The sequence below is a fragment of the Pterocles gutturalis genome, unplaced genomic scaffold, assembly GCF_000699245.1.
Source record: "Pterocles gutturalis isolate BGI_N339 unplaced genomic scaffold, ASM69924v1 scaffold40615, whole genome shotgun sequence".
Lineage (NCBI taxonomy): Eukaryota > Metazoa > Chordata > Aves > Pterocliformes > Pteroclidae > Pterocles > Pterocles gutturalis.
This window is the reverse complement of record NW_010142255.1, coordinates 1777-24039: the sequence shown is the minus strand read 5'-3', so window position 1 is coordinate 24039 and position 22263 is coordinate 1777. Positions and strand designations below refer to the sequence as shown.

The 22263-nt window shown below is 43.6% G+C and overlaps 1 protein-coding gene across 1 annotated transcript; it reads left to right on the top strand.

Annotated features, from left to right (window-relative positions):
* The first annotated feature begins 8032 nt into the window (after positions 1-8032).
* Positions 8033-21976, top strand: HP1BP3 (heterochromatin protein 1, binding protein 3). The gene is made up of 12 exons (XM_010084306.1): positions 8033-8233; positions 8660-8759; positions 10191-10341; positions 10682-10841; positions 11883-12026; positions 12574-12654; positions 14284-14438; positions 15190-15280; positions 15971-16130; positions 18702-18813; positions 19777-19914; positions 20751-21976. Exons 1-12 carry the CDS (start codon positions 8138-8140, stop codon positions 21034-21036), a joined length of 1674 nt encoding a protein of 557 aa, XP_010082608.1. The 5' UTR covers positions 8033-8137; the 3' UTR covers positions 21037-21976.
* Positions 21977-22263: the final 287 nt, after the last annotated feature.

The following is a 22263-nucleotide window of genomic DNA, read 5'->3' as shown; positions in this document are numbered from 1 at the left end:
GGGGGAAGGTCGGCGGCAGAAGGGGCTGGTAGGAGGACGAGACAATAAATAATCGCTGTTTGTAAACTCAGGAAGTGGCTGTAGTAGCGTTCCCGCGGTTTGGTTGCTTGGATGTGTTTTATTCCCTCCGCAAAGTCACTTTTTTATCAGAGGCCGGGGAAGTGCCATCACTCAAGGAAAAGCTCTGTCCGAGACTTCAGTATGGTTCTGCTTCCAAAAAGACGCTCTGAATCCCTCTCGGTGCTGCTAGAGATGGATACAGGCCTAAGCGTGAGACTGCTAGGGACATCCGAGTCCCTCCCTAAGACCCTGAGGTGGTTACCCCCCCCCTTAAAGAATGTTAATTACCCTCCTCCCCTTACTGCATGTGCTGCTCCGTAGAGAAGGCTGTTAAATTCCGGTTCACAATGGGACTATTCCAGAGGGACTTCCATGGTGGGTTCGTTATCCTTATTGCTGCTCTGGATTGTGGGTTTGGGTTAAAACCTTGCAAAGGTGTAAGAAGAGAGGAGAAACATACCACAATCTCAGTTGCTATAAGCTGGTGTAGCTCTTGCCAGGCCAGAGGGGTTCTACCAGTTTACGGTGCCCAGGGGCAGCTCCAGAGTGGGAACGCAGTTCAGAACAAACCCTTCCCGCCTGTATGCTAGCTATTTTCACAGTCACCGGTGTCTGCAAATCACGGGGGACTGCTCAGCCTGTGCTGCAGGCAAAAAAGAGTTGGATAATGTGGGGTTGTGAGTGTGTTATCTCCTTTTAAACTGTAGCAGAGACTGATGGTTCCTGTGTATCTGTGGAATTTCGCAGGTTACTCTTTTCAGGAGTCTTGCTTAGCTGCGGAATTATTTCTGAGTTAACGAGCTTGTTAAGTTCTTATCAGGCCTTTTGAGTAATAGTTGCACTCTGATTTCCAAGCATGTGACTTTTTGTTTGTTTGTTTGTTTTTACCATAAATAGCATTTTTAGTATCTTCAAGAAATAGTTGGCCAAGAGTCTTTGGCAAGCAGCCATTTTATTGAGGCGGGCAAGGTTCAGAAGTACTTGTGTTTATAAACAATGTCGCACTAGGAAGCTCCTCCATGTGAGGACAGTGTGTGTAGGGGGAAGGAGAGGAGAGGCAGGATCATTGGTGATCACTTAAAAAATCTAAGTGTTCTGAGGGACTGGGCAGGAGAGCACTTCTTCAGGAGGCACTTAAAGAGATTGGTGGGTAAAGTGAGAAATCCTTGGACATGACAAATGGGTAGGGAAAAAAAAAATACACATAATTTCTGTTAGAGGGGGAAAAACTTGGTGTATATGCCCTGAAGACATCTACGGGCTTTTGCATCCCTTTTTCCCTTTTACCTCCTAATTAATTAGCTTTTCAGTGCATTTCCTCTGGTAGTAGCTGCTTGAATTATTTTAGTTTTCAGAATATCATTTTCTCTAGTGTTTTCCCTTTTAACAGAAACTGACGTGTTAATCTTTTGTCAGTGTTTTGCTACTAATGACCCAGGTTGTTGGGAAGATTTGAACTTCCATAAGGGAGAATAAAAGAAGTTTTACATTGATGGACTCTAATGTGAGGTGTGGGTAGATTTTATACAGACTGCTGGGAAATCGGAGCTTTTATTATACATAGTTTTGTACTATGGAATAATAAGTGATGGCTGAAGAAGTAATAGTTTGGGAGGAGAGTTTGTATAGTGGTTTTAAATTTAATCCATCTAAGCAAGGAGGACATTGCCTATAAAAGTTTCTTACCCTGCTATATAACTTTAGAGGCCTAAATTTTCATTCAAGTGTCAGTAGGTTTTTTAAATTAATTATGTTGTATCCTGGAATTAAGATATTTCATCCAAGGCTGTGAAAATGTCAGCGGTGGATTTTTGTGTTGGAGTGGTTATTAAATTTGTGACCTAAACCCGTTATAGACCTAAAGCTGAGCCCTATGCACTCTAACACAGGCTATTTCATTCCTTAGCGCCTGGGTCAGTGGCAGCGCATCGACAATCTGTACCATGGACCATACTAGCCAAAAATTGTTTAAAAACTGTTGTGACTGTCGCGATCCTGAGCATCCATGCAGAGAGGGATTATTTTTAGACAGCTATGCAAGCAGAAATTCTGCTTTGTATTAATCCCTTAGCTAAAGTTTTTGCGAGTTTCTAGGGATGATGGTGGCATAGTTTAAGACACAGACTACCTGGTTTTGGCTGTGTGTTTGGGGACGTGGATGTAGAAAGAGAAGGTAATCCGGGCCACGGAAATGATCTGCTGTTACTGTCTTCTGTGTAGGTCAAAGATAGATGGAGAAAGAATCTGAAGCATATAGTGGTGGTTATATTGAGCTGGCACTCTTGGTGGTGAAGAATAGCAGAGATGAGGCGTGGGTTGTTACTTGTGTTTTAATAAATATCTGTTGAGGTAGAGCTGACTTTGAGTTCCTGGTGTTCTGCGCTAGCAGAGACGAGGTGCTGAGCTCGATCCCAGGTGGGGAGGCAGAGCATCAGTCTCACTGTAGTAATGTGCCTTTTTTTTTTTTTTTTTTTTCCCCCGGTGAAAGCAGCGTCTGTGTGTGCAGGGCAGTATTTATTCTTTGCTGTGTAAAAGTCATCAGGACAGGCAAGGTGTAAGTCAGGTTTGGAGTCAGAGGTCCAAATTCAATCCTACTTGAAATGAACATTTATCTTTAAACTTAGAAAAAACTCTCTTTTTGGTCTCTGTGTGTAGGAATGCATGTGTTTGGCAACTAGAAGCAAGAAGTTTTTCGCTGTGCTCCCCTGAGCCCTCATTTACTTGGGATTTGTTGTTCCTTTCCTAGGGAAGGAGTGGATGGAAATAGAAACTGTAACACTAGTCAAGCCGGAGAATTTCTTGCCTGACAAGTGGCGAGCTATTGGATCTTTGTATTCGATCACTGTTCTTCTTTAATTGAAACAAGATGGTTTATAGAGCTCGGAGCAGCACGGGGCTCAGATAGCCTGTAACAGATCTCTGGGAGGCTCAACCATAAGAGAGCTGCAAATACAGCCCTGGGAGCTCAATCAGGAGGTGGGCAATTGGGAAGTCCACTGAACTGGGGCACCTCCCAGGAAATGGATGCAGCTGGTGGCTGTAAGGAGGGGGACAAAGTTATCACGGAACTTGTGGAATGGCAACAAAAGCGACGGGAATGCCAGTTGTGAAGTAGTGCTCAGCCAGATGTGAAACGGGAGGGAGTTTCTGAGCAGGTTGCCAAATAAGGATTAGAAGTGGGGAATAACTTGTGTTCTGTATTCAGGAAGATATTTTATTCCTCTGCACGTTTTTAGGCTGGTTTAAATTACCAAATAGTACTGACTTAATCAAGACAAGAGGCAGCTCGGTGAACTGGTAAATGCTACAATATCTTTGTGAAGCATCAGCTGAGCTCTTTTAACAGCTACATGTTTGTGAAACAAATTTGTATCACAGATGTTGCTGGGTGATATATTCTGTAACAATATAGACACTGAGGGCTTTGGGTATCTTCTACCTGAGCTGGATTGTTAGGGAAGAGCTTTGAGGATTTCAGAGGGCCAGAAGTCTTGAAAAAGTTGGCCAGCTTACAATTTGTAAGGTAATATTTTGGCATGCTTGATTTGGATTTGCAAATAACATTTCCTGTTCTATTTCCTACAGTTTCTAAGACATTTAAATGCTCTTCTGCTCAGGACAGCATTATATAGCTGCAGATAATTGCACGCTAATCAATAGCCGGTTTTTGAAATAGTTTATTTGCTTTTTAAGCCTTTCTGATAATAAGCAATCATTCTTGCTTGCGTTACTTGTAAGGTTTGCGGTTTTGTATCCCTTGACACTCTGGCTTCAAATCTGCAAGAACATAAAAACTTTTTCCTAGCCCTTTTTGACCTGATTTTTAGACCCCCATCATGTACCGTATACCAAGTCATGTCTAAGAGCACATCAGTCACCGGTGTACATGTCGTGTAGCAGTAAGGGGACACCCTTGACAGCACAGGAGCTGGATATGCTTTCTCATTTTTCCATTGCATATTTGTTTTCAGTCCTCTCAGCCCATGCACCCTACCCCGTCCTTGTGACTTGGTATTTCCGCCAGTGTGACAGTTGGCTTGCCATGTTTGAGACCTGATTTTATCCTGAAATATTTTTCCTCAAATGAGATTGAAGTCTGAGATAAGCTGCAAAATCTTATGGCCAGCAGAAATTCAAGGAGTCAGACAAACTATGCCTCAAATGATTTTTTTTTTTAAACACATTCTTGTGTCTGTTACATTGGTGGTGGGACTCCACTCTTTTGAAATATTATCCAAAATGTGTTTGTCTTGCCTGAAGCCTCCCTTCTTTTTTTTTTCTTCTTTTTTTCTTTTTTTCCCCCCATAAATGTAATGATCACTCAGGAGGAAATTGGTACAGTTTAGCATAATAGTTGATAGAAAGCTACTTGTACCTTTGACTGGATTTTCCGTTAGTGGCTGCTCCCTGAGCTGGGAGATTGGACCCTACCAATTTTCTCATCTAGAAATCCAGAACGTTGGGGGTTTGTTGCTTCTCAGCTCCTTGCTGGATTACCAGCTTTGAAGTGACAAGTTCCTGACAGTTTGGGAACCCATGAACCTGCAGTTCAAGTGACCCATAGGAAAATGAGCATGAGTAGCTATGTGAGGAGTTACCATCTGTACTTTCAAGCAACTTTTTAAAAAGGTTGGTATCCTGATGTTTGTTTCATGATGTAATATATTTTTTTCTGACAGTCAATCAGATTTAAATGTACATGAGAGTTCCTCGGCAACTACCTACCTTGAAAACCTGCGTCCTCAATTGATGGCCTTTTCCCGCTTTCTAAGCAGAGTATTTGTTTGACATCTGTATAAATGCAAAATACAGTTTCTACTTTCCAGTTGTACATCATTAAGAGTGATGCTTGCCATCATAGCAATTTAAAGATGTCTTAGTATCCCATACATGAAATAGGGTGTCCAGGTAACAGCTGGTTTGGGTGACTTGATTTTTCCATTAAACAAATCTATCGTTTTATTTGGAGGGGGGAACGAGAGGAGCCAGCATTTTTCTGCATTGCTGTTGCGAAACCTTCTAGTCTTTATCTTTTTGGGGAACTAAATTTAGGTCTGTTTGTAGTTGACATTTCACACACAGTCCAGAAAACTGCTTTTGATCCCTCTGTGGAAAGAAATAGGCCAAGCAAGAGCAGTCCTTGAGCCGTGATGCTTTCACAAGGTGCTGCTTGTGACTTTGGCCTTTGAGAATATCGGTGCTTTGAAGTCAAGGGGAGATTATCCTCCCGCCCCTTTGATTCCCTTGGCTTCCTGAGCAGGAGATGATCCCCACGTGGAAGTGCAGAGGGAATCTGCAAGTTCCTGTTTGGGTCCCTGTGAATTTCTGATGGATGGTGGCTTATTTGTATGTCTTGTAGGCACTGAAGTTATGAATTGTGCTGTGTTAAGTTTCGGTCTTGAGCAAAAAGACTCGAGTAGTTTATACTGTGTTCTAAACAAAAGGGGTTTTTTAGAACTTCAGGAATTTGAAGTAAAATTTGAAGTACTGTGTTTTCATGCATGTGACATGCAGGTCACACAGTTTAAAAATAAATAAAACCTAGGAGCAGGTCAGCTATGGTGTATGCTTGTGTGTGCGTGTTAGTAGTCCCAGGAAAAGCAGCTTTTGTGGCCCCCAACCGATTTCCCTAAGGATGGATCTGTAATTGGTTATTTTAGGACTCACTTCAAAATGCTGGTGTTTTTAAAGGGCTGCTTCAGGCTATGCTTCATAGGAAAACCACTTGATACTGAGCTTAGGCCTGGTGAAAATTATTAATTTTTCCTCTCACTTTCCACACTTGAGGAAGGAAGGTCCTCTAAAATAGGCCCCCCCCCAAAAAAGTGCTAGGCTGTCGTTGGTATGTTCTAATTGGCCATTAGTATTTTTTTCCCATCCTGAAAGTTCACAAGAAAGCTTCCTTCATCTCATTTATTTTGTTTTTGGCGTGTAGTGTGGTTTGATTTTTCTGTCATCTGCCACTGTTACACTCGTTTGCTTTTACTGGTGCTGAGACAGGAGTAGTTCACTGTCATTTTTCAGAATGATTGTTCCGTGTCACAGGAGAAGTCGTAGATGTTGCGGAAGCGGATTGACTGCTTCTAGCTGCCAAAAGCGCTGCATCTTAAAGATGGCCAGCTAGATGAATGTCTTTTAGGGCATCTCCCATGGAAATGCTGCCTGGCGAGGTTGTCTAGTTCTCCTGAAATGAAAGCCTCTTGGTTGGTTGTGCTGTAGGTGTGTGCACCTGAGGTGACACCTGCAGCAGCAGTGGAATTAGTTTATTAATTTACTGGTTTATTATTTAGGGAGGAGATCTTGTAGGTGTGATGGTGTAGCCTCTTGTATCACCAGTCCTTGTGAACCATCGTATTTTAATGAGCGTTCCTCTCGGCTCTTCTTTCGCTGCTGCTGGTTTCTGAACGGAAATTACCTACACAGCTTGGTGGTTTAACAAAAATGCTCCGTGCAGACAAGCTGGGTTTTGATTTGCCTGGGAAAATAACTGAGGTAGAGAGAATACCTCCTGTTGATTAGGAATACCTGCTGCTGAGTAATAAGAGAACTGTGGTTTTGGGCAAAAATACAGAGGAATAGGGGTGGTATTGATGTGGCATGGAACATCCACCCGTGCAATGGAGAATGCAGTGCAAAGTGCTGAAACTGTGGTGAAAGTCATCTTGAAAACAGTGCCAGGAGTGACATTAGCTCTCCGTTCAAGAGGGGGACACTCAGTTTGGGGAAATACCTGTTAGAAGTGAAAATTCATGGTAAGTGTCTGCCACCTTGTCTGCGCAAAAGAAAGCATCCAGAATAGGTAGAAATCTGGACCATTTGGCTATTTCGCTAAGCTGAAAGAGGGGAGATTGAGATGAGATATTGGGAAGAAATGTTTTCCTGTGCGGGGGGTGAGGCAGTGGCCCAGGGTGCCCAGAGCAGCTGTGGATGCCCCGTCCCTGGAGGGGTTCAAGGCCAGGCTGGATGAGGCTTTGGGCAACCTGGGCTGGTGGGAGGTGTCCCTGCCCATGGCAGGGGGTGGCACTGGATGGGCTGTAATGTCCCTTCCAACCCAGACCCTTCTGTGGTCCTCTGTAAGTAAGGGAAGAAGGCAGTCTGGAGTTTGATCTTGGGATGGAGTGGGGAAGAACAGGTCTAGCCCTGGTTTGCTAGAGGTGAGGTTTTGCTTTTGAGGTTTTTAAAGGAGGTGCTGAGAAGAAGAAGTGAATGAGAAGTAAACCCTGTGTTTTGTGATGGAAATAGCAGAGCACCTCTCCCTAGGAGAGGCTGATGCAGGCGGATGGGCAACAGGTAAGAAAGGCAGTAGAAGCGTCATGGTAGTAAGGGGAGAGGCTTGATGAGGGTTAAACTAAGCTTATCCCATTCAGTACCCGTGACCTTGCATGTGTTTGGAGGAGAGTTTTGCAAAGCTGTAATTTTTTGTTAGAATGTATGGAGACTGCTGTATTGATGGCTGTTTTCTTGTTTGAGGACTCGCTCATTTCTATAAATTGCATGGGGTTTAGGTTGTGAGGGGCATGGTTCGGGTCCCCAGTCTGTGTATTTTCTGCCTAACAGATTTAATGGTTTCATTCCTTATGCTGATAGAAGCTGAATCAATGTGTCCGCTCCTGCTTCTACCCAAAGTGAATGACTTACTAGTTACCGCAACGCCTTGCTTGAGCCACAGTGCAATGTCTGCTTTTTAACGCTTTCTGTTAATTTAAAGAGCCTTTTTATTCTTTCAGATATGTTTTAATGGAGCAGGCTGCAGGTCTGGCTTATACCTTTACCATTTCTGCTACATCCATAGCTCTCAAGTTTGCATACATGTTTTAGCATCTTTGTTGAATGCAAGTGTTGATTGTCAGTTATGTTAGTCATAGGCTGTAAGTCATTTTATCCTTTTCTTTTTATTCTTCAGTTTGTTAGATACGTGGATGTAGATGTTTTTGTTTTGTTAATTTTCACACCACATCTTTTCTGTACTTTAGGTTGACTCCTCACTGCACTGTGAAAACCATTAGGAAAAAGTCCTTGGGGTTAAAACCTGAGGGTCCACAGTGTTACCTGCACTTGGGGCTAGAAATTAATTTAAATGTCGGCTGATCTGTCTGAAGCTGAACCCGTGCATCATAAGGCGCTTCCACTCTTAACGGGAGCTCAGCTGATCCACACGGACAAGTTAAGTGAGGTAGGGGCTGGCCCATTCTCCAAGCTTGCCCTTGGAGCAGTCCTTGACTTCCAGTCCAGCTGAAGGTTACTTGGTACTTTTTCTCCTCTGCTTATAGGAAATCTGACTGGCAGTCTAATAAACCCTGTAGGCACTCTCCTTCCCCTTCCCTGCTTCCCCTGACATGTTGTATTTGTCAAAATCCTCAATCATCTCATTTAATTTGGAATTTAAACAAATAAATTTGTATAAAACTGTAAAATATGAAATTATCCTCTTCTAGTATGCTTCAAAGAAGGTGAGGGTTACTGTCTTCTAAAATTCTGAAAAATCCAAACGTAACCAAAATATTTCTACGTAGACTGCTTCGATTTACTTTAATCCCATTTCAAAAACCTTCTTGCTCTTTCCAGTATCTGTACTGATTTTTTTTAATACTTTTTCTAGAAAGTTGAAGACGACACAATGCCGATCCGTCGCTCGATGAATTCTTCCCGGGAAGCTCCTCCCAAAAGCAAACCTGCTGAAGGTGAAGAAGTCAAAGCAGGTATAGTAATAGTTCTATAGTGGATCGTTAATGTATATCCAAACATAGGCTTGTGTTCTGAAACTCCTGAAAAACCCTACTGCCATTACTAAAATATTATTAACACTTAGCTCCTTTTCACAGGCTTTTCCTGGATTATTGAGAAGTTCTATTTTGCTGCCACTCTTTTCAGTCTGAACCCATTTGTTATGTCCTTCATACTCCGTGGCAAAGCCCTAACACTCCAGACATGAAAATACAGCTGAATGTAGTCCCTTTTTAGCTTATACGTTCTTTACAATAAAGATAGACATTGTGAAGTTTCAGTAGGAAGATGGCTTAAGATCGAAAGATGGAGTTAATGAGTGGAAAAACAAAGTATTTAAATTTTTTCTTTATTTTCTGGAACAAAAGGATTTTACCACAATGTGTCATAAAATCTAGTCCAATATTAATGTGTCTGGTTTTAGCAGCTTCACCTCAGTTTCTCAGAATGTGTTGTTTCAGTATCACATTCAGTTAGTTTCACTGACTTTGTCCTCTTTGGTGCCACAAATCAATAAGTAAAGTAGGAAACTAAGTCTGCATATTTCAAATGTGTGATGCCTCCATGGGAAAGCTATGCACAGGAACGCAGCAGGAGTGCTTAAGCTCCTTCTGAGAGACAGAGAACCTCTCTAGTGCATGGAGCAGTGATGGCAGTTAGCTCTTTATCCAAAAAGTGGCTAATGGCAGTTTATATGCATCTTATCTAGTATGCAGCTCAGTCTCTAAGGCCTGTTCTCAGCTAAATATAGTGGGATTAATTTGCTTGGTAAGTTATTTCTGACTGTATTCGGTCCTGCTGATAGGTAAGTGCTTCTGCCAATGCATGTGCAATCTAAAGCTTTGCCAAGTCTGGATAAATGTGATTGAACAGCTAAAATCCTTCAGGTGCCAGAATATGTAGTGCAGAAGCAGTGTTGTCTGAAGACAGCCTGGTCATAAACAAAGCTGCTTGTATGCATCTACCCAAATTTTTTGTAGAGTTGTATGTTCTTGCACCTTTCTGAGTTAATTCTGAGTTAAACCGCGACCTAGGGGAAAATGGGTTTCATAGCACTGACTTCCTCCTCCCTTCCCCACCCAGGGCTCTCTGATGAGGAATGATTGCAACAGTAACTTCCTGGAGTTGAGGAGAAGACTGGGGGAATTAGTTCATTGAGGAAAGGCTGTGTGATGTTTCTTGACATTATTCTAGCATTTGATGGCTGATTGCACCTTATCGAAGCTCTTTCAGTAGTTTCCTTCACTTCTTAAGTTATGTTCAAATCATGTGTTTAAATTAGAGAAAATAAATTGTCCAGTGGGAAATAATTTTGGGGGTGTGTTCTTAAGCTTTTTTTTTCCTGCCTTCCTGAAGAATAGAGGCGAGTTTTAGGCAGTAACCTGATGTGTTTTCACATCTTTTAGATGCAGAAGCTGCCTCTGAAGAATCTGCCTCTGTTGGAGAAGAACAAGAGAATGAAACCCTGCCTGCTGCATCCAGTGAAGCAGAACAGCCAAAGGAACCTGAGAATGAAGGGAAGGGGGAAACAAAGCCCTCAGAAGAAACCAAAAAGGAGTAAGGCTTGCTTAGTGCTGAATTCAGGAATTTGGGTAGGATTCTGAAGAAAGTCAGATTCTAGAGATAGAAAAGATGGTGGGAGAGATGGGGGAAATAGGATGGGCGCCTTTAAAAGGTGCTTGTACTTTCTCAGGAAGAGGCTACAATAAAGTGTAGCTGCTGTTCTAGAACATGGGTGAGACTGAATGTTCAAGATAGGGTCTCTTTTTTCTAATAGAAACATCAAAATGTTCTTTAAGTTCTTTTCGGTGACAGATATTCTGGGTTGTTGTTTTTCGGTTTGTTAGGTTGCTTGACAGTGTCTTTTGTCTTACTCTTGCTTTGTATTTTTCCTAAGTGAGAAGGATCAGTCTAAGGAAAAGGAGAAGAAGGTGAAAAAGACCATTCCTGCGTGGGCTACTCTTTCTGCTAGCCAGCTAGCTAGAGCACAGAAGCAAACTCAGATGGCTGCCACCTCGCGTCCCAAAATGGATGCTATTTTAACTGAGGCCATCAGGGTAAGCAGGAGACAAATGTTTCTTTTGTTCATCTGTTGCAAAGCAGAATAATTTGTGCATATAAATTCCACAATTTCCACTTGCTGATGGTACAGATGATAGTGCTGTCTGTTAGCAGGAAACTTATCGTGTAAGATGTGTATGCTTCTGCCTGGAAGTCCGTGGAGCTGAAATGTGAGTCCATGATGATGAGGGGCCCTGTAGCTTATTTAGTTGTTTAGAATTTATTTCCTTCCCTAATTACATTATTAGAAACAGCTATGATGACATAACCAGGTTGATTGCTGTCATCATTTAATTTGGTGTGCCTTCTGGCTGTATTTAACTTGATTTACCTTGATTAAGCCATCTATTTGATATGTGCTTATTTCAGCATTAACCTAATCTAATTCAGGGCAGATGGAAATACTCTAAACTCATGTTCCAAAGTGGTGTTGGTCTTGGTTTACTGTATCCCTCCTGGTTGTAAGAAGAGACCTGTGGTGGTGTAGTTGCGCTGCTGCTCTCCCCTTGAGGCTTGCTTCACGTGTGTTGCCTTCACAGAAGGCCTGGACTCCACCAGCCTTAATTGCAAGATGACCTTTCCAGCTGCTATCTCTTCAAAAGATGAACTTCAACTTGAGTTTTTTACTAGCTTACTAATGCAAATCCTCCATCTTCTTCTTCAAAAAAAAAATTGGCAACTTGTTCTGACTTAATGATTATTCTGAGATGAATAAAATTACTTACCAGTTGTGCAGTGTTGGTTTGTCAAAAGGTGACTGTATTTTGTAGTAGCAGGTGGTGGTTAAGCCGTTACTTGTAAGTGTTGATATGTGCTTGCTGTGCTGCTTTTGTGTTGTCTGCTCTTCAGCCGCTCTGAAGGGGAAAGCTAAGTATTTTGTTAGTCATATTTTTTACTCTTGAGTTATTGGGGGGAAAAGGCCAGTGCGGTGTCGATGTGCTGGCCTATATGCCTCAGTTCAGTCTCTGTTCTTCCAGTCCCACAGCAAGATAATTGCAGTGCAGGTGGCTTCTACTAACTTCTTGCTTCTGTTCCAGGCGTGCTTTCAAAAGACTGGTGCCTCGGTCGTTGCAATACGTAAATACATCATTCACAAATACCCTTCGCTGGAGCTCGAGAGGAGAGGCTATCTTCTAAAGCAAGCATTGAAAAGGGAGCTGGAAAGAGGAATCATCAGACAGGTGAGAGTTGCTTTGCAGAGCAGCACTGCAGGTGGCGTTACCAAATTACATGGGAGTTTAAGAAACTCTGTTAACAGTTCTCAGGGGTTATCATGTTCTCCCTTGGCGAGGTTAACCAACCTCTGTCTCCACTTTGTTAGGCGCTGACAGAATTTCAGCACTGTTCTGTCAATCACATACTTTGCCCAGTTGTCTTTTGTGCAACGTGGGTGTGATTGTTGTCATACAGCATTGCAGCAGCACGTGTCTTCAAACTGAGTCCAGCAACATCACTTCTGCAGCAGTATGTTTCTTTTACTGTTGTGATTTACGCCTGTGATATCTGTTAGGATCTCTTGGTCGGGACAGCAGAGTATGTTATTAATGTCTGGCTGTAGTTTCTGATCTTATTGAAGTGTCAGGGGGTTCAAATCAGGCCTCTGCTGTAACAGCCCATCGCCAGGGTGGCAGTGCATTCAAAACCTGTGTAATGATGTCGATTAGTCCCTTTCAAAAGTTATTATGAGTTACTTTGTTAAAGACTGAAATGGACTTTCTTTCAAACTAGGTGAAAGGAAAGGGAGCTTCTGGAAGCTTTGTGGTGGTGTCTAATGCAGGAAAAACTGTTCCAAAAGCCAGAGACAGAAAGGTAAGATGGATCATTTTAAACAACGCTCTGAAAAATCTTTGAGGGCTGCACTGAAACACGTATATCTTATTAAATGCAGCCTAACCCCAACCCAAACAGTGTTCTTGCTGTACCTTTCCTCCTCAACTACAGTAATTAAAACACCTGTTCCACTAAAATCAGAATCAGAAAGCTAGTGTGAGAAGTTAAAACCAAGTGGAATAATAAAAGTCTTAGTTTTAAAGTGTTTACATTAAACCCCTAGGCTTTGGTTCAGAGGCAGAAAACTGAATAACCGTGAAGCTCCTCTTCTGTCTTTACCTGGTAGAGAGAGATGCCTCTCAGGTATTGTAGGAGAGTTTTATGCTACTGCTGTTCTGTTGTATCTGTTGCGTGGATAAATGGAAGACATCAGTCTTCAGGACTGTCAGATGAACATTTTTTCCATCAGCTGTGAGGGCAGAGGGAAGGAGAAGAAAATGTCCTGAGGCTTCTGGAAGAAAACGGCTGATGCTGGGTGGATATTGTTCTGAGGTAGTAAAATGTGGTGTGCTTTTTGAGCCTGGTCCTCACAATGAGTTGTGATTCCAGCTGCTCTCCACTCCCTGCTGCACTGGGTGTATGAAACATGTTTCTAACGCTGCGGTCACACAATGCTTAGCTGGAATTGCTGGTCCCCTTGCAGCATCGATGAGGGAACCCAGAGAATATTGTAACACCTTAGTGCTGACCTCTTAGCTTGTCTCTTTTGGAGACCTGAAGTCCTAAAACTGAAGGAAACAGTGACACACTTGGTACTAGGACACTGAAGGAAACTAATTGCAGTGTAACTTGTTTTCGTATAGGGCTCACTGGTTCCATGAGAAGTTTGAGCAATGCACCTGATAATAGCTAACCCGTCCTTTTTCTTGTCTGCAGCATAGCATTGTCTTTGTTGCTAGTTACTTTCTCTGTGTTGCAGCAGAATGAATTGTTTTTGGTGAATTCAGCTAGCAGTTGAGCAGCTGTCTGGGTGAGCAGCACCCTCACCCGTTTCTTTGCAAAGCTGTTGTTCAGCATCAAAGTCATTAAACTTCAGCACATTTCCCCACTGTCTTTTCTGTATATACAAAACAGTCCATTTTTTTTTTTTTTCTGATCATCCTCTGGTCATAGTCACAAAGGGTTGGAGGAAAATTCAGGAGAAAGGCATGTTACCTTCAATCAAGATTTCATTCTGTCAGATAAAAAAAAAAATGCACTCCTGTTTGGCTGTTCATTTTTGGGAAGATTTGACCTGTGTAAACAGGTCTTGCCCTTGATGGTTTTTGTTTTATGTCAGCATCAATCATTTTAATCTGTTGCATTGAAGGGTAGCAGAAGAAAATGTCTATAAAAAGGAAACCATTAAAATACAGATGTTGTTAAATACCCAGCAATTAATATTTGTAAAACTTTCTGAAGACTCCTATGAAAATTCCAGACAAATTTGCTTAATTTTACTTAGGCTGCTAAACTTTTTAAATTGTTAATTTAAACAGCTGCCTTACAGAACTTGATTTTCCAGATCTGTGGCCAGTGTCAGGAGCACTTCTCCCCGCCTGTGCATTGCTGGTTCAGAAAACCCAGAGTTCTAGGTCCCACTGATGCGTAAAAGTATGTGTATTTCAGAAAAGCACTTCCGCTTCGACTGCAGAGCAACAAGTCAAGCTGGAAGATATCCTCCCGCTGGCTTTCACCCGCCTTTGTGAGCCGAAGGAAGCTTCTTACAGCCTGATCAAGAAATATGTGTCTCAGTATTACCCCAAACTCAAAGTAGATATAAGGTACGTGCAGGAGTACGCTTTTGCAAGCAGAGGAGCATTGAAACATGATTTTCCTCTGGCTTCTCCTTTTCACGGTGTTTTGGTTCAGCATTTCAGCAGGCAGCAGGCAGGTGGTGCTCTGCATTGCAGAGCCTGCAGGAAAGCTTTTCCTCAAAGCTGTGCCTTTTTTCTGCATCCCTCCACACCCAATCTTTGTTCGTTATGCCAACATGAGCATTGATCTGTGCATCTCCGCCCTAAACCAAAAGCCATGTGGATGTGAAGGCCTCTCCTTGGGATCTTGTCTCACTTGGTTCTAGATCCTTCAGCTGGCACGTGCTTTCAGTAATCTTTAAGTTTGCCCATATGGAGCGGGTCAAGGCTTGGGGAGGAAGCAAAGTTAGGAAAACCCTTTGCCTCACCTTTTAGAGGGTCACGTACTCAGTCCCTTGTTTGTCTGCAAGCCGACTGACTCATTGCCCACCGAGTCCAAATGTGCTTTTCAAAATGAGTAAGTCCTTCCAAATGAAGCTTGTCCGTTTCTGGATACGCAGCAACACCAATAAGTGTTTCAGTTGAATTTCCACTAACGTACATTGTTGTTCTCATGTAATCAGCGCTTGCTGACAGATCTCCATTTAAAATGTCTGTATGTAGGCAGATACCACTTGTAAGCACTGCTCTGCTCACACTCTGTATAAAGTGTTGTTTCTCTGTTTGTTTTTGAAGCTGTCAGTGTGCGTCAGTAAAGCTTTATCCTCCTGTATTTCAGACCCCAGCTGTTGAAGAACGCCCTGCAGAAAGCTGTAGAGAAGGGCCAGTTAGAGCAGATCACAGGGAAGGGAGCGTCTGGGACATTCCAGGTCAGAGCCAGAGTTCATTTTGTGTTGTCGACTGTACTGACCACAAGCCTCGGATATGAGTTAACATGCCCTCTCCCAAGCCCGCCCAGTTTCATTGGATACACCTTTCTTTAGCAGCCTGTCATATTCAGGAATTGTCAAACTATGAAGCAGTAGGACTCTTATTCTCCTCTTGATCTACATTTCTGGAGCAGACCCCTCTGCCTTCCTCGCTTAGCCTGCTCCACGCGCTGCTTCAGCTCTGACTCATTAGCACAGTAGGGGAGATGGCGGGGTAAGCTTTCCTTTCCGTCACTAATTGTAAGTGCAGCAGGTACCCCAGATGCCTGTGACGCCTTTTTCTCATATCTATGCTGTAGAAGTCTCTTGGGTACATTTGGTCTGTGGGATGGAGGAAGAGCTGATTTATTTCCTTCCTTGAGTGACAGGCCCTTAGACTGCCACGTACTTGCGGTGTATTTGGGGGCTAGGACAATGTGTTACCAGTAAAAAGCACTCCAAACCAGTTGACTGAATAGGCCTCTCCTCCCAATTAAAGCTGGGAGAGCAGCGTTTCCTGTGCAGTGTTTTAATATAAAACGTATCTGTGCTAATGCAGGAGCGCCGACCCACCTGGTGCAGAGGAGCTTGTCCTGACCTGGTTTGGGAGAATTTTGTCTTGATGCTTTTCTCTTCCTCCTTGGAAAATAGCTGAAGAAATCAGGGGAGAAGCCCCTGCTGGGTGGGACTCTGATGGAAGACGCCATCCTGTCTGCTATTGCTGCCATGAACGAACCGAAGACCTGCTCTACCACAGCGCTGAAGAAGTATATCCTGGAAAACCACCCAGGGACCAACTCCAACTTCCAGGGTAAAGTACCAATCTGTGTAACGCTTCTCTTCTGCATGCTGAAAGAGTCCTGCAGCTGCAGACGGGTCTGTGCAGCACCTTCAAACTGTTCTGTTGAGCTTGCTGGGGAACTGACAGCTGCTCAGCTCTTTGTGCTCCAGAGATGCTCAGTGTTTTTAATTCCCATTAGTTCCTTTCAGGCCTGACAAAGGCTAGTTTCTGGGACATAATGCGTGTTTCTCTTGTCTATAGCACGTTCCCAGGAAGGGGGAATAGAATTCAAGTACTTTATTGTTCTTAAATCACCAAGTTGATTTCATCTGTCTCTGTTTTGAAAGGCTACAGCTTGGCATAAATGCAGTTCCTGGTTGCTTTTTACTTAGAGAAGTTGCATAGTCTAACTTTTAAAACAAAAATCCCAAGCGCCCCTCTTACTGATTTATTGAGGTCCATCTCTGGCTCTGATTTTCAAAGGTCAAGCCAAGTGAGAAGAGAAACTAATCCTGTTGTATTTGGGAAGGATTTGGCATCTCTTTGTTCCCAGGAATGACACAAATGTCTGGTTTGACTTTTGCATTAGCAGAAGCAATACCAACAGAGACTTCAGGGAGATCTCCCAATGGCTTACTTGCATTACTTGCTCTGAGCCCCCATGCAGTTTATTTGAGGTTATTTGAAGCAGAATGAGCTCGCAGCAGTCTCTACTAGAGTCAGACCTAAAAGTAGATCGGTTTGTTACTGTGGTGTCACAGTGCTGGTGCCATTCCTCAGGACATGGGGCCAGAGAGGAGATTGCTGATCGCACGCTCTTCACCTGGTGCTGAAGCACGGCATCAGCACGGCTGTCTGATGCAGGGCTTATGAAGGAACACAGGTTCCCTCGCAGCAGTGTGGGCTAAAGAAGTTGCCTGAGGCCTTCTGCCAATTAGAGACTGATCTCAAATGTGACTTCTTAATCCTGGGGCAGGGAAGAGAGTTTCCAGGCTTACAAAGCCCTTGCACGGTTTGTTTTCAGGACCACTGGAAATGGCCCTGGTCCTGCGAGGCCTGTGTTGAGCCAGCCTCCAGTGCTCATCACTCTTGCAAGTCAGATAAGGAAATCACAGCTTGCAATCTGTTGTTTTCTTTCTCCTTCCATTACATAAAAGGAATTTTGATGATCTCTGCTCTGTTTGAAGAGCAACCAGAGGAAGATCTGGTGAGATGTAAAAGCAGGGCGGGTACACGCTGCAGAACCAGTGCTCTGTGCTCCTCCACACTTTATGGCTCGTGCTTACAACTGGATTTGACTGGAGTCAAACCCTTTACGTGCTGCTATTGATCTTTGGTACCCAGAGCAAAAACAGCCGTATGTTTTATGTGTTGCTCCTGTTCATGGAAGTGTGGGGTTGTTAAAGACTTTGTGAACTATGAAGATCCTAACGTTGCAACACTAATAATTTAATGGATGCAATCAACTCAATTAGCTAATTAGCTGTGCAAGCTCCTCCGGTGCCATGCAAGGTAAAACATTTCAGCAGAGGGAGCCTGTAGGCTGGTGAAGGTACAGTGCTGTCCCAAAAGATTCTCTGCCTGTGAAAAGTCAGTTCTTGATAAAAGCCTGTTTCAGGAGTGGGGAATAAGCCGTAGGAGTGAAACCTTTGCATTAATCGGACAGAACAGATTTAGGTGACAGTTCAGCCAGCATGTTTCTTGGGATTTTTCTCTTTCCATTCCTCAGATGGAACGTGCTTGAGGGCAGGCCTTGCTTTTGCCTTGGTTTGGAAGGAGCTAAATACGAAAATGGTCCCTCTAATTCACACAGAAAATAGTTTTGAACTGACTGAACAACTTCAGCCCTTTTCCGGAGACAAAGATCCCCTGTGTTTGTGCAGTGTCGCTTACAATTCTTACACAGTGCACGATGGAACAGAAGACTGAAATAAAAGTGCTTTTGTCATATTTCTAGACCAAATATTTTCCCTTTTTTTAAGAAAAACCAAAACAAATAAAAAAAACCAACCAACCACAGAATGGGGAAAGATTCACCACAAATGAAATTTAGAACAGGAGGAGGGCAAAAATAGGGTAAAGACTTGTTTTGAAAAACACTTTGGAGAACAGGCTGAAGAAAGCTGAGGCTTGGGTTAAATTTGGCCAGAAGTAGTTATGTGGTGCTGTTGAATGCATTTCTAACGGGAGGATCCCTTGGTTGTGATGTCAGAAACCCACACTGTTCTTGACTTCTTCTTTTGGAGAATGTAAAGCCACACCTGCCAAGTGTTCAGGAACACACACTTTTGTATCTTGCTTGAATCGTCCTGGAGATTGACTGCAAGATTTCACTTGACATTAAAGACAAACTAAAACTTCTAAGCACGGTGGTCTAGCTGGGTCCCGCATGCAGCAGCTGCCCTTTGCAGAAGGAAGCATGTGGTGATGTCTTCACGAGTCTTGGGTCCCCAGTGCTATTCCATTCCTCTGCAGGTGTCCTGGACAAAGGAGACTTTCTCCTGACTCTCCATCTGCTTTCAGAGGGCACTGCAGAAGAGTGTAGGGTTGGACAAGTAGATAAAGATAGTAACACAACCTTTCTGATTTTTTTCTTCACAGTGCACTTACTGAAGAGAACCCTGCAGAAATGTGAGAAGAATGGCTGGATGGAGCAAATTTCTGGAAAGGGCTTCAGTGGAACCTTTCAGCTTTGCTTCCCTTATTATCCCAGGTAAAGAGGTTGGCTGTAAAATGCTGTTCAAGATAAGCATCATGTAGGTCAGCCAGATAGTGATGAAGTTCATAGACCAACCTCCAATTTACAGGAAAGTTTTCAGAGGGTTTGATAAGTGATGAAACGCAACGTTGTCACCCACACTTTAGATAATGACATTACTGGGGTGTCTCAATGTGTGTAAACTTCATCAGCAAGGGAAGCTTTTAAGGGCTCAGTATTCTCAGGTATTGTGTCATGATGCTTTTTTGGTTTTGTTTTTTTTTTTGCAAGATGGAGGCTATTTAAGCATTCCCATGCTAAAAAATTTGCTTGAGCAGGTAGTGTGGCGGTGTTCTTAATGCAAGATGCTTCTAACAAGCAGGACCCGGCTGTTTGCCTTGCTTAATGCTGCTGTGGAGGAGAGGTGGGAGGAGGGCAGATGACCTAGATTAGCTACTGGGAGATGAAAACAGCCTTTCTTCTCCCACTGGGAGCGTATATTGTGCTGGGCCACCTGGAGCCCAGGGGTGATGACTTAGTGTCCCAGGAAGAGCCAAATGGCACTGTAGGCATTCAAGTCTCTGCTCCCCACCTTCTTTTATCACATACCTATGAAGTCCTCCATGGCTTCAGCCTCAGGGCAGAGTCGCTGAAGTCTGATCTTGTCCCTTTGTCTGCCTTCCTGTGTTTGCACAGAAGGAGCAATGAGGAAGAGAACTGGAGAAAGGGCAGCTTAGGGCTGGGGTGTTCCTGGTGACTTAAAAGCTCTTGCGCTTCTGCCGCTGCAGAGGCTAAATAACGTTGGGTTTAGACAGCAAACACAGAAGCCTTGGGGTGTTTCTGGGCTAGGCTCGAAGCTGTAACCCCACAGGAGGATGGGCAGCGGTGCCTGCTGAGAGCTGGGGTTACCCAAAGCTTGCCAACCCTGGAGTCGTGTTCTCAGAAGTCAGTCGCACTCTGACCAGAACCCTCTTGTAGCCCAGATGTGCTCTACCCGGAGAAGCAGCAGGATGAGGACTCTGAGGAATCTGATGAGGAAGAAGAGGAGGAATCTGAGGAGGAAGAAGAGTCTGAAGAGGAAGAGTCTGAGGAGGAAGAGCCACCACCAAAGAAGAGGTATGGCAGCATGAGAGATAAATGGGCTCCTTTGGATGAAATAAAAGTGCCTGTCACGGCATTAGTGTGTGTTTGTCTCTTGGTATTTGTACCCAAGGCTGGTGCTCAGGAGATGGTGGAGGAAGAAGTTTCTAATGATGGTTGAACTCTTGGGGCACTGGCAGGATCAGGACTTCTCCGGGATGTGTGTAGTCTGCAGAAGCAGTGCCTTCCTCTGGAGACACTGATCTCTCCTGGTCCATGATTTGAAGCTAACCTCTTTTTCCTCCAGATGAGAAGAGAGCCTGGATTTATTTTTTGAATTGTTTTTAGTCTCCTAAAGCTGCCTTTTGTGCTTTACAAAAATGTGACATTTCACAGCGCGCTTTTTGTATTTCTTAACTGTTTCCTTAGGAAAACTTTTCCCCTCAGTATTATTTGCAGTTCTGGAGCCAGATAGGAAACCTGCCTTAGTCAGAATGTGGCTTTAAGATAAGTGTTGTTCGTTAAGTAATAAAATTCCATTTAGAGAGGAGAGATAGTTCATTGTTCTGACAGTTGATTTTGAGTCATTGTCATTATTTTATACGTTTATATGCCTAACGAAGGAGCTTGAAACCTCGCTGGCAGAGCACTGTGGGGATTGAGAAGCGCTTAGTGTGGCGAGATCTGCCAGAGGAGTTCTTGCTCTTTGCGAATTTAGCTAATGAAATGTACTGCTGCATAAAGGAACATCCGCGGTAAAGAAGAAGGATGCCAAGATCTGCTTCGTTTATGCAAATTGACGACAGCAGCTCTGCTCTGGGTAACATTTGCGCCTCCATTGAGCTCTTGTGCTGTTTCTCTTTTCCTGACAGGATGCAGAAGAGACCGCCTCCAAAATCACAGAGCAGGGCCCCTCCGATGAAGCGAAGAGAGTCCAAACCCAAGCCAAGAAAAACCCCCGCAGCCCGCCGGGGGAAAGCAAAGCCCCCTCCCAAGGTTAAAACCCCTGCTAAGAAAGCCAAACCAGCAGCCCCAGCCATCAAGAAACCTTCTGGTGGCAGCTCTTCCAAGAAACCAGCAGCCAGCGGGAGGAAGGAAGTGAAACCCTCTGCCAAGGGCAAATCCACCATGAGGAAATCTCTCCGGGCAAAAAAGTAAAATTTTACCACTGTCAGGGAATCCCATGGTCAAATCCACAATCTTGTTTTATAAGTCAACGTGCATTTGTATTTTAGTTCTGATGCTTAAACACTTCTTTATTTTTTTTGTGTTTTTTTTTTTTTTTCTTGAATGATGGGGGAAAAGCTGAAAACTAAATCAAACCAACCCAAGCATTTGTTAGATCTCAGTGCTGTGCCTCGTGCCTGCCCCTCCCCTGGAACCAAGTCATCTTTAGTTTCTGCAATAATTTTAGGACTTTTCTAGGACATATATAATCTGTACATTGTACGGTGTTCCTCTTGGGTTTTGGGGGGGAGGGTTGGCTTTTAAAAAAAAAAAAAATTCTTCAAAGAAGACCTTTATATCTTTAGACAGGCAGGAACAGGATGAATTGGGGGAATGTGATTCTTTAATGAGAAGGTACAACGGCAGAGTCGTCCTCCCTAGATCCCCTGCATGACGAGGTCCTTACCGCTTCTGTGAAGAAGCAGTGTAAATACGGCAGTTGCACTGAGTCCTGGAGGTGTTTCGTTCTGCTCGGCCCTTAGAGCGCCAGGCTGAGGAGGCGACGCGTTCAGCTCCTTCAGACCAGCAAGGTTTGTTTGACGGTGAGTCAGATCCTCAGTAAACAGAGGCTGCAGCGTCTACTGATTGTCTGATGCCAGAGGGCCTCCAAAAAAAGGGGTAGTTCTCCGTTAGGCGGGTGATTTGAATTAGTGTTTCGACACCACATCTGTTACCTTAAAACCAAAATATATAAAAAGTCTTCTTGAATCCAACTTTCAAACATTTTTAAAAGAGATGAAGAGCCTGAGTTTTGTCACCTCTTGTTTACCCTTTTTTAAAGAAAAGTTGGAGAGCTATACAATTGCTAATGTAGAGATGTTGATAAGTGAAGATCATGCAGTTTGCTAAAATAAAATGAAACTAGATTCCACGCCTGCTTTGTGTCTTCTTTTCCTTGCCACAGCTTTCTCCTCCTGGAAATGTAGAGAGGTGGGAATTACAGTCACCGTGGATTGCTGCAGAGGCAAATCTTTGTTAAAAGTAGATTGCCAGCGTGAAAGATTTGGACTGTTTTAGCCTGGGCCCCTGCCAGGCTCTGTAGTTGGACCGACTTGTGACCTTTTTCTTCCCTGGTTTCTCTGGAGACGAAGGTGAGCAAGAAGAAAGCTCTGTTTGAACCTCTCGCTGCTCCTCTTCTCCCTCTGCCCCTAGTGTGTG

Excerpts from the sequence above, each read along its gene's own strand:
- HP1BP3 (XM_010084306.1), top strand. The coding sequence starts at position 8,138 with ATGTCGGCTGATCTGTCTGAAGCTGAACCCGTGCATCATAAGGCGCTT. Across the intron at positions 14,439-15,189 it reads AAACTCAAAGTAGATATAAG|ACCCCAGCTGTTGAAGAACG; the intron begins GTACGTGCAGGA and ends CCTGTATTTCAG. Across the intron at positions 16,131-18,701 it reads GACCAACTCCAACTTCCAGG|TGCACTTACTGAAGAGAACC; the intron begins GTAAAGTACCAA and ends TTTTCTTCACAG.